The sequence below is a fragment of the Aricia agestis genome, chromosome Z (genome assembly GCF_905147365.1).
Source record: "Aricia agestis chromosome Z, ilAriAges1.1, whole genome shotgun sequence".
Taxonomy (NCBI): domain Eukaryota; kingdom Metazoa; phylum Arthropoda; class Insecta; order Lepidoptera; family Lycaenidae; genus Aricia; species Aricia agestis.
The window spans coordinates 27,264,805-27,277,480 of NC_056428.1; the positions used below are offsets into that span (position 1 = coordinate 27,264,805).

Here is a 12,676-nt window from a genome sequence, read left to right on the forward strand (position 1 = left end):
AGCTATAAATTTTTTTTAGACTATTTTCCCATCGCCTAAGACTGTTGCCAGCTGTCTCGGCGAAAGACATTATTGATTTTCCTTTAATATAATTAACCGACTTCTAAAAAGGAGAAGGTTACATGTTCGGCTGTGGATATTTTTTTCGTTAGGGTTTGATACCATTTTATTTATTTGACGTTGATAAAGTGCATAATATTCTGGCTATAATTGTATCATCGTTAAAAAGTTTATTTGTGATCAATGAAGTACTACTCTATCTACTCGACCCTGTTAGGGCAAAACGCTTTATCCTATAGTCTGTCAAGAAAGTGAAGAAATTAAATAGTGGCACCATGGTAGTGTCATCCCTTTCAAATCAATCCAAGAAAAAAGGGATGAAACTAGGATGTTGCCACTTTTTAATTTCTTCACTTTCTTGAAAGACTATGCCCGGGCCACACCTGAGCTGCGTAATGCTTTGTGCATGTTAAAACGATACCATTGGATGATCTGCGTGTATCGTCCAATGGTATCGTCTCATACATATAGCACGAAGCTTCGTACGATAAGCGCATGTGCGGCCGCGCCATAAGTCGTCGCCTGAGTGCTAGATTGTTCATCCGAGCATTTTGACCAAAAATGAGTTATAAATGCAGGATAATTAACGGACAAAAAACGATTTTATTACACTAGCGACACGTTTTAATTTCCCAAACCAAAGGGATGTTTTTTAAGTTTAAAGTTTTTTTGTACACAGCGAAAAAATATTAATTCCCTGCTTAATAATCCAACCTCCACGATTTGTTTTTTGCGTGCTTGTTTGGTCAACCTCCAGCTATATAGCCAATCACAGCTCGCTATAGGCGTGACGTAAGCGCCCGCCTTTTTGTTTTGCGATTCAGTGTGGCTTCGTATAGTGCACAAAAATATCGTAAAAATATTGTTGTGTAGTGTTTGATTTACAAATAAGCATCTAATTATAATCTGCTTATATGTCCCGAACATATTATCAAGAAATACCACTCGAGAACCTGCCGAAATTGAACTGTAAGCTGTACTTTTAAGCTATCTCTCATGTAGCTCGTGTTTCTTTCACAGGATGTTGAGATTACGTCACCTAAGCAAAAAACATCCAATAATGCAAATAAATCAGTTAAAAAGAATGAAAAGAGCAGAGCCAAGAGGAAGAAGTTTTTTTAATATACAACGCATACTGTAACCAGGACCCGATCTAGCCATTTAGCCGCTCCAGGCAAAGATCATTTTCGCCGCCCTTTACATATACATGAAACATATTTGTTGGGGGAAAATGGGAGGAATATAGTAAAATACTCAAATATTTCCACTAGCAAACTTTAGGTAGGTTAGCTGGTAAAATTCTCAAACTTAAGTGGTGGATGGCTAGGTTGGAAGATAGGAATAAGTCAATTTCGCCGCCCCTCATTTTTGCCGCTCTGGGCAAATGCCCGGCTCGCCCCCCTTAGGTCGGGCCCTGACTGTAACAGTGATACTCACAATAATTAGTATACTCTACTTACATCACAATCACTACACACACACACTCGTACTCGCACTCACAAATAGTTCAAAATGCAATCATTAACCATACATATTTTCTTTTACTGCACTTAGACACACATCTTACACTGCACACCCCATTCATTATAAACTCACTCTTTCTTACATATTTCATACAGATATGCATTTTCTTATTACTGCTAATTCTATTTTTAGATAGAAAAACCTTTCTCCTTTCGATTTACAATAATTATATTAAGTTAGATTTTGTGGCTAAAATAGGAATACGAATACTTTTTAATTTTCAAAAATATAAAATTATTTTTAAACATTCTGTTCAAGTGGTAGCTTGTACAAAGTAGCATTGACCGATTATTTTGCAATTTGTGCTAAGTGCAATGCAATTTTGTTTTAGGTCCACATTTCGTAATGTTGTTGGTGGTATTTTGTTCCACCTCCATTTAAATATAAACCAAACTTCAAAATAAATCAAATCTCATCATATTTTGATTTTGAAGAAGTAGTACTTATCATTATAAACATAGTCGTTTAAATAATTAGTCGCCTTACGCATGCATCACTAAAATAAACTTAAAAACCTGTCAAGTGAAAAATTTGGTCAATGGTCAATTGGACAATCTAGCACTCAGGCGACAAGTGTCACGTCAACTTTCAAAAAATTAGTATAATTTTTTTAACGCTCGTTACCAATTATATTATGGTATTTTTTAAATTATCTTGAAATACTTTAAAAATTAAAAACAAGTTTTTTCATGACCACAAAAATAAGGTCGTGAGGATTAACTCAGCTTGCAGCGTTTTGCAAAAATAAAAATAATCTCAAACTTGGGTGATTGTTATCCTACTACGGTTACGAAACGCTGCATTAATATTTTTGCAAAACACTGTAAGCCGGGTGTATTACAGTGCAAAAATCTTTCATCCACATTTTGGGTTACAGCAAAATGATAAATGATGGAATATTTCGGTTAAAAACGTGTCCTCAATTTTTTGGGTTCAATCAATACAAAGCTTACAATCAAGTAGATTAATTTAGACTAGGTATTATTATTATTCTGCTATTTTGTTGACAACGGGCAACACGGGCTTAGGAGAGTTTATTGAAATATATAAAGATAATCGCTATTTGTGGGACCAAAAATCCCCAAACTATAGTAATAAACAATAAAAACTAAAATAAAAAATCCTTGAGAGGTGTCAAGGGACACTCGGATGGAACGAAATTTAAAAAAACTCCATCTAGTTGACACCCAGGTATACTTACACTTTGGTGGAATTGTAATAAAATTTATTTGTAATTATTAATGTATTTGTAAATTGTAGTAAAAACGTCCGGTAGATATCGCTGATTAATCTCAAAAACCCCATCTAGTTAACGCTCATGAATACTATCAACGCCATCCGCCCCTACAGGCTACAGCGTAGGAAATAATAAAAATGTGTCGTTACAACTTTTTCCGTCTAGCCCCCTTTCGCAACGCACGTTAAGGAACATCGTTTCAAAAAATATTTTTATAAAACAACAGAAATAAACATTGCAGAATAGCTATTTTCTTTTTTTAGAAATAACGTGGAACATCATTGCAAGAATACCGACACTAACTGATGCATACATGACGGCTAAGCAGTATAATGTGTGAACTGTGATCTATGTCCAGCTTCATAGTCCTACAACTCAAAATTACGAAGCAAGTATAACAATTTTTAGAAAGAAAAACGAAAGTCAAATATGCTAGGTACCATTTCATTTTTCAAACTTGTTCAATGTTCACATCTTTAAAGTATACATATTTTGAACCACGTAGAATGTGATTTTTGGAAAAGCTGAATCCGTCTCTGTGTGAAATCGGTACTCGGATTATAATCTGTATCCGGAAACTGCCTCAACGTCAATCGTTAATCGAACTTTTTTTTCTCACAGTACAGTAAAAATACGTCAATCAAAGAAATGGTGTGACAAAAAAATTATTGTTCTTTATTATCTTTCCCTCTACATATTTTATTTTATATAGTGACCACGAAATAGTTTCTTGGGATCGTAATGTCGATTTAATAAATATTTCGTAAATGACAATCGATCGCGTCATCGTGCAATATTGTACACAAATTCACCTAATCATGTTTTCGCGTAAAATTCATTAGCAAATCAAGCTCAAAGTAGACGTAATTTCCTAGTTATATATTCCCCTCCCAATCATGAATTTCGACGATAGCACCAGTAGCGGATACGTTACGGCGGAGACGATATACGGCACGCACGAAGACAGTCATGTAGTTATGTCTGAGAAGGTGCAGTCGCTGGCGGGGAGTATTTACCAGGAGTTCGAGCGTATGATAGCGCGATACGACGAGGATGTGGTGAAGACGTTGATGCCGCTGCTGGTGAACGTGCTGGAATGCTTGGACTCCGCGTATCAGACCAACCAGGAGCATGAGGTGGAGCTGGAGTTGCTGCGTGAGGATAACGAGCAGCTCGTCACGCAGTACGAACGCGAGAAGGCTGCGAGGAAGCACTCGGAACAGAAGGTGAGTCAATACTATTATTTTCGGTTGCATATAGACCTTGAGTGATTTCCTTTGTTTGGTAAATGAATGCAGTGCAATATGTAATTTGCTAGTGTTGTTTTGTTTGATCTTTGCGTTTTTATGTTCAATTTTGTTAAGTGTATCATATTTTTATACATTTTTGTTTAGAATCTGTGTAATGTGTGACCCATTTAGTTTGTTAAGACTCAAGGTAAACAAGTATTTTGGTAAAATTCATTCTTAACTGTTAACCTTTAAAATAACATTACCATATCATTTAAATCTTATTTTGTTTGTTACGAACCTTTGAACATATTATTCACATTTTAGGGCCTGTTTTAAAATCTAGTGTATGACAGATAGGTTATTTGTAAGTTTTTTTTCTATTTCCTTTATATATTGAGATTTGAGCAATACAATAGAGACAAAAGAAAAACATGCAAAATTATTTCATCTGATACTTATTAGAACACTTTCTACACTTTTAGTGATATTTTTCAAAATTCTTTGAATCCTTTTGATTATACACCACAATACATATTATATAAAACTCTTGTATAGAAAGCTAAAAACAAGCATGCATAAGTACTAAGTAACAAGTATAATTGTTATTTGTATTAATGGTTACTAGCTATTTGACCAAGCTTTGCTCGGTATTCAATAAAACACGAATAAAATGACATTTTCTAAAAATGATTCCTAGCTTATAGCTAGATCAATTAATCACCCCCAAAATCCCCTATATAATATACTAAATTTCATGAAAATCGTTGGAGCTGATTCCGAGATTTTAATTTTTATATTATACAAGAATTGCTCGTTTAAAGATATAAGATTTTATTGCAATGCATATTTGAAATATTAAATAAATGAAGATCTTGTTATTTCTCACATGTTTTACTACTCATCTGTTAAATAGTTTATATTAAATGTCACATACTCACTTACCTTAGGTGATAATTGCTAATGACTTATTTATTTTATGATGATGAACTGTTTGTTTACTCAATATTATTATTCCACAAAATTAATGATATAGATAAAATATTGTCTATTGAGTAACAATTTTTATAATACTGTTATAATACTGTTATTGTTGCGCCTGCCAAATCCTCTATGTGTTTTTAGTGAAGTTTTCAGGGGTAGACAATAAACTATTTTATTAAATGATTGACGGATTTATCAATAAATAATTAAAGGTCTAAGTTCATACAAAATAAGATTTGCCACCATACTGCATTTTTAATTTATTGATAAGTCTAACCATTATTAAATAAAATAGTTTATTGTTTAAAAACACATAGAAGATTTGGCAAGCACAACGACAATGTGTTATGTTACAATCAAATGCTGTAGATTAACTTTCTAAAATAATCTGATATTTTAAAAGAAACCTAAATTTTAAACTAATTTAAAATAACTAATCAATATTCTACTATAACAGATAACATTAAAATATGTGACACATTTTCAATTTAGTAAAGTGCAAATCTGTACCCAGATTCTACAATTTCAATTCAATTCATTTATTGTTTATTCCTTATCAAACAGAAATTTAATCTCACATAGACCATACAAACACTATATTTGGGCATTTTCAAAAAAATGTGTACCCCTGATTTTGCCTTGTCCCTCTACTTTGTTAATTTATTTTGTTGAGATAAATAACTTTTAACAGAATATATTAATTTAAGTGAAAAAGTATATGTTTAAATACATATATAAATATATGTATTTAAACATATGTACTGTTGTAGCATTACTACTTAAATAAGTCACGTTAAGTCCCGATTAAAAAGTTTAATTATATAAACTGTCGTCTTGTTGTTACTTTACTAAATAAAAAACTTACGAAGGTTTTAAAGTATTGAAACCCATCAATTATACCTGTCCCCTCCCCAGCTAAGATCAGATAATGATTGATTTTCAAAAATATCCAGTATTGGAAGTGATTTGTATATAAAATTTAAAATCTCAAAAGTCAAATGTATTAGTTGAAGGTATCAATTATATATTTTAATATGTAATTTCTTTTAAAAATTAATTTGAATTTAAAACGAAAATTTTAGTCTTCCGGAAGATTCTGCTTTGTGACCGCTTGTTTTAGCAAAAATTCTTCTAATACTAGAAAGTATTCGGCACGATCTGGCTAAACAACGTATGTTCTTCATCGATAGGTACGTCTTTTTGTTTTTACTGGCAAACTAACTAGTGACAAGCGCGGAAATGTTGTTGAAGTGCAGGTGTTTCAATTTCTTTGTTCAGGTATGTGACCAAGTTTTACTGGTATTAATCACTTTTCTTTGATTATTGTTATTGTTTACACATTGCAAAACTTGTATAGTATTTGATACCAAAAATGTATTAGTGCTAAATAAGATGGTTAATTTTTAAACAATTAAAAAAAATTAAATTAAGAAATTTAAAAAAAGCCCCCGCCAAAACAATTTTAAAAAGTAATGAAATAATATTTACTGCCTTTAAGTTCAAATGATTCCTAACTTGTGTAAAGTAATAATTATTTTAGCCTATTATTGTTGTCACGGTGTGTCAGAGGACTGCCAAGTAAACTACAACCTACAACCGCCAAGTCACTGATTACCTATCTCGATTCAGATCGCTGTGAATTGATCCTTAAACTTGTTAAGTGAAATTAAACATCTACATTAGCGGTCCCCCGACACACCTTGACAACAATTATGGACTAAAATAATTATTACTTTACACAAGTTAGGAATCATTTGAACTTAAAGGCAGTAAATATTATTTCATTACTTTTTAAAGTTGTTTTGGCGGGGGTTTTTTTAATTTCTTAATTTAATTTTATTTCATACTTCTTAAACTTGTGTTGGTTATAGTGCAGAATAATTCCTATCAACAGAATCATATTCTCATGATTACCATCTATCAATGTCCTTTTCGATGAGGCCGTTAAAATGAGCCCAAATTTGAAACCTCCACTTTGGGTTCATACGAAGCTCGGTTCCTATAGAACCAAGGTGATGCTGCGTCAGCAGCATGTAAATATTTACTGTTTATACTTTATCTACTTCTTACTGGTTGTCACAATTAAAATGAGCCCAAACACGAAACCTCTGCTCTTAGTTGGCGAGGAGTTGGATATCCTATTGATTACCAGGTGATGCTGCAGCACCAGGTCAACTTTCCATTATTATGTATATACGTATATTGTATATTCACAAATATCACGAACTAGAAGGAAATATAAAACCTATCAAACGACTACAAGTTGCTAACAGCCTTTCATGAACCAGATAAACCCTGATTGTCCAGGACTGAGCAGGCTGATGATGATGAATTATAGCTAAGAACACTCTCGATCATGTCAGCTTTCAAACAAAAAAAACTAGATCAAAATCGGTCCACCCGTTTGGATGCTACGATGCCACGGACAGATACACACACAGACAAACAGACAGACAGACAGACAGACACGTCAAACTTATAACATCCCTCTTTTTTGTCGGGGGTTAACAACAAGAAGGTAGCATTATGTGACCTCCGTTGGGTGACTTTTTCTACGGTCATTTTTGATATTATCAGGAAAATGCCTTAAATTCCGCGTTTTTTTTTTGTTTTTTTGTATAATAAACTATATTTCCTATTACGTTATAGAATAAAATATAGAAAAAAGAAAAAAACCGACATAAAAATGAAAATGAAATTTTATACCCCGTACACGTTTTCTTGAAAATGGCCATTTGCTGCTTTAACATGTCATGCAAATACCATTCTGGAAATGAACTTAATGAAAATAGGAATGAAGCTGTATATCAACATTGTTTACTTGTTTTATAATGGTTGAATCGGGGTACTGTAAACAACATATTTTAATCAAATACAGTAATGAAACATTGCGATATGAGGCAATTGAGTAACATCACTTTCAAACTCATTATTCTTGTAATACACATTCTGCTAATTAATTCTGTTCTAATGAGTACAGTGCTTCTAATACTTATCTATATGTATCATCAGAGCATAAATGCTCTGATATACAATATGTAGATCAATTTTAGAACATCTTTAATAATTGCTATCTTTTATAATTAAAAACGTGTGAATATTACACCATTATCATTATTGAATTGCAATGATGCTGAGATTGGATCTGCTTGAAACTTTGAACAACTATGGTTGGGTGTGGACTAGCATGACAGGTGTTTAGTTGGGCTCCTGAGTCTTGACAAGCCATTATATTAAAAGCTTTTATTTAACTTGCTCTTTAAGTATGTTATTATGTATGTTGAGGTGGAATTTTGGAACTCAATTTTGAAATAGATATATTTAACTGATTGAGCTGACATTTTGCATAATACGCGTTTAGTTTGGATGACAATGCACGATATGGTATGTGACATCACTCTAAATCAGTGTTTCCCAAAGTGGGCGATACGCCCTCTTGTGGGCGCTAAAGGTCTAAAGGGGGGGGTGTGTAACCCAAAAAAAATGGGGGAATTGTGTAGAGGCTTGGGTTGGGTTTAATTCATCTGAATGCATTTTAAATTGATACAATGGGGGCGCTAAAACAAAATTTGTTCACGAAGTGGGCAGTAGACAAAATAAGTTTGGGAACCCCTGTTCTAAATCCAATATGGCCGACCATCCAAGATGGCGAAATAATTATTTTCTATCAAATGAAAGGGCTCATTGATACGTGATTTATACTCGCGTCTCGTGGCTCGGCTCGCGGCGCGTCTAGCAGCTCGCGTCGAAGCGCGAGTGTAAACACAAAGCTCGCGTCCCCCTCGAGCTCCTTTGGAAATCGCTCCCGACGCGAGCCCTGCGAGCCGCAAGCCGCGCCGCGAGACGAGCCGCGAGCTCGAGTTTACACTCAGGGCTCGCGGCGCGTCTCGCGGCTCGCCTCGTGGCTCGCGCGCGAGTGTAAATCGAGTATGAAAGTAACTCGAAAACGAATGTAATGTCATTCTACATCCAATATGGCGGCCACCAAGATACGGGAATAGTTATTTTTAATGCACTTCTGCAATATGGGTATCAAATGAAAGGGCTTACTGAGAGTAATTCGGAAACGAATGTAATGTCATTCTGATCCAATATGGCAGCTTAGCCAAGATAGGGGAATAGTTATTCTATAGCACTTTTGCAATATGGGTATCAAATAAAAGGGCTCATTGAGAGTAAATTGAAAAGTAATAGTCAAGTTGTGTCGTGTCGTGTCGTGACGTGTCGTGTCGTGACGTGTCATGTCGTGTCGTTTCGTGTCGTAAGTCGTGACGTGACGTGACATGAGTCGTGGCGTGACATTACGTGTCGTGTCATGACTTTACGTGACGTGACATGAAATGACGTGACGTGACTTCAAGTCAAATCCAGCCGGGTTTCAGAAAATACCCGGTTGAATCCGGTCACTATTGTAGGAAATTTAATTTTTTAGTCATGCAGAAATAAACGGAATATAACAACTCGCTAAATATATTATCTAAGATTTTTCACTGGTTAAAGTCGAGTGCGATTTCTGAAGGACTTAAGTTAATCAGATTCTAGCTAGCCAGAGATAACTAAAAAACGAAAAAATAATAATAAACAAAAAAATTTTTGAAAAAAAATATTTTTATTTAAATAGTCTAAAAGAATAAATTAATTTCTCCTTAAATATTTAACTATTAAGTTATAATCCTCAATATAATAGTATACAATTTGCATGATAATAAAAGCTTGTCGCGCAATTTGTACCAATTTAACTGAGGAACTTGCAGTATTATATTTTTATTTTATTAAATTAATTATCAAGTAGGTGTACTGATAGATTGTTAAGACTCGCGAGTCGCGACAAGCTTTTATTATCATGCAAATTGTATATAATATTATATTGAGGATTATAACTTAATAGTTACATTTTTTAAAGAGACATTTATTTTCTTGTTTTTAGACTATATTTTAAATGAAAGCTTTTTTTTTCAAAAGTTTTTGTTTATTATTTATTTTATTTTAAATGTTTAGATTAGGTTTAAATTCTCTTAATATTGTCAAGGAACAACCACCTTAGTAATGCTTCACTTACATAATATTTGACTATAATAATAATTATAAACACATAACTGAGTAATTTTTTTCTTAGTTGCTTGAAGCGGAAGATCATTATGAAGGGGACAGAAAAGACTTGACGGGGAGACTAGAAGCACTGGACAGCATTGTTCGCATGCTGGAGTTAAAACACAAGAACTCACTGGATCATGCAAGCAGACTGGAAGAGAGAGAAAATGAACTTAAGAAGGTATGTGTAAATGATACATATGATTTTGATTCCATCATGAGGATGGACCAATTCAAGCGATTATAAAGGACTAGCTGTTGCCCGCGACTTCGTCCGCGTGGACTTCAGTTTATAGCGCGCGATGTCAACAAAATTGGTGTCAAAAGCTTTTATAAAAAAACCCTGGTACCCCTTAAATCAAAACAGCTGTGCAGTGTGCACATAATATTTCATTTTTTTAAATTAAACTTTATATATTATGCCAAATTTTAAAGCTTATTTAGCCCCCCAATTACACAACTTTACCCATAAACTATTTAATATTTATCATTGATAGGTTTAAGGTTACGTCACTGTATATAATATAAAGTACTGACTTATTAAATAACGTAAAATAGTAATAACTATCGAAAAAAAATGGAAACTCGAATGTATAATGATACCACCTCTTATAGAAAGATGTTGGGCAAGCGTTAGCGCGATGTAAGAGACGCACGGCGCCATCTAGTATGAATTTTTGAAACTAACTTAATTTTAACAAATTTTCGTATTTTCACCCCCTTACAACCCTTTTTCCAGTGAAAAAGTAGCCTATGTCCTTTCTCAGGCTTTAGACTATCTGTATACAAAATTTCATTACAATCGGTTCGGTAGTTTTGGCGTGAAAGCGAGACAGACAGATAGACAGACAGACAGAGATACTTTCGCATTTATAATATTAGTATAGATAAGTGGGGAATATTCTAAGAGCCAAGAATCATTGTTGATTGTTCACTACTTATGGTACATTTAATATACAAAAGAGGGTTTTTTATATATCAATGTTATGGTGGCTATTGTAGATATGCATCAGATTAAAACATAGAAGGGGGCCAATAAAATAAGCGAAATTCTTAATAATACAAATCATATAAATTTTCTAATACCAAAAACAATAAAATAATTCCTTACTAGGAATATGCAAAACTCCACGAGCGGTACACGGAGCTGTTCAAAACGCATATGGATTATATGGAGCGTACCAAACTTCTGCTCAGCACCGCGGGTGATAGGAACGAAGTACGAGGAAGGCTTGGTCTGAATCCTGTTGGCAGATCTAGTGGTGAGTTTTCTAAATAAGTGCTACTACACATTTTGTTACACTCACACACATTAAATATCTTGGTCTATAAATGAACACTTTTTGCTGCAATGGTGAATTCAACATTTGATGAGTAGATTGTTAAAATCAAGATATATTTCATCACCTGATTTCACCATAAACTGCACAAAATAGAAAATTATTCTATTTTACATAATTATCATAGTAAATTATTTTTCTTTTAAATGTAGACATATTTTATATGATAACCAATTTAGGTATACTCATTGTAGAGTGTACTTAAATGTTGCCCAAATAACAATTAGTATTCTGTTTATAGGTCCAATATCATTTGGCTTTGCTTCACTGGAGGGTTCCATGAATGTGGTGGAGCAGACAGAGAGTATCGCCGGCAGCCCCGTGAGCCTCTCGTCCTCGCCTCCATCACCGATAGGTAACTTACTTGTATGATATATGTAAATCCGACTGTACTATGACAGTTATGTTCTTCAAGTGTTGGAATGTATTTTTTTTGGATCGGATCTTATCATATCTACCTATTTATATACTATCTACATCCTAAACGAATTGAATCGAATATGAGATTGACAAGTGTCTTTAGATTCTACACTAAAACAGCAGTTTGTTTTTTTGTTTTAGAATGTGGCCAGGATACTTTCTAACCCTCAGACGAAATCCGACTGTTAAATTATGTCTGTGTGTTTTGACGTGACTTGATCATAAACTATTCTTATCAGATAAAGCTATACTAATGGGGTTTTTCTAATATTTAATTTTGTATGAATGAAATTATATATTATGTTATTCTTTTTTTGTTCATTTATCAGGTACCGAACTGGCTGCTGTGAAGACAGTGGAGCGAGCTCATCAAACAGAGCCCATTACTCAACAAAGCCAAGTGAGTATTGTTTACAGATGATTTGTATCATGTTTGGAAAACAAAGTCTTTAATCATAATATTAGATCACATTAAAATTTTAGTTTGATGATCTTGCCAACAGAGTTTTTCAAAATCAGTAACTAATAGCTGAAAACTGTCGGCCATGCCATTTAGATTTTGAGGGGCTTACAGAGACGCAGTAAATTTTCAATCTTTTATTAATCACTACTTTAATAATCATTAAATATAAAGTAAGACATAACCAAAACAAAACAATAAATTGGTTGATAATTTCTGACTGCTTTATTGCACCCGTCTGTGTTGCACTCACATGACATTGAGTAATGTATATCGTTGTACTTCGACTGTATACATTTGAGGGGCTCTGTATATTTATACGCACATTCAC

General features: G+C 33.7%; 1 protein-coding gene across 5 annotated transcripts in view; it reads left to right on the top strand.

Moving 5' to 3' along the window:
• The first annotated feature begins 3,404 nt into the window (after positions 1–3,404).
• The window catches only part of LOC121738400 (JNK-interacting protein 3), a 48,172-nt gene continuing 38,900 nt past the window's right edge, over positions 3,405–12,676 (top strand). For 3 of the 5 annotated variants that reach the window (XM_042130421.1, XM_042130422.1, XM_042130425.1), the window contains exons 1-5: positions 3,406–4,047; positions 10,151–10,306; positions 11,240–11,387; positions 11,707–11,820; positions 12,215–12,285. In XM_042130421.1, the coding sequence (XP_041986355.1) occupies positions 3,718–4,047; positions 10,151–10,306; positions 11,240–11,387; positions 11,707–11,820; positions 12,215–12,285 (819 nt within the window). In that variant the 5' untranslated portion in view covers positions 3,406–3,717. Of the gene's footprint in view, positions 4,048–10,150; positions 10,307–11,239; positions 11,388–11,706; positions 11,821–12,214; positions 12,286–12,676 lie in introns of all 5 variants that reach the window. The other 2 variants (XM_042130423.1, XM_042130424.1) reach the window with 1 other exon arrangement.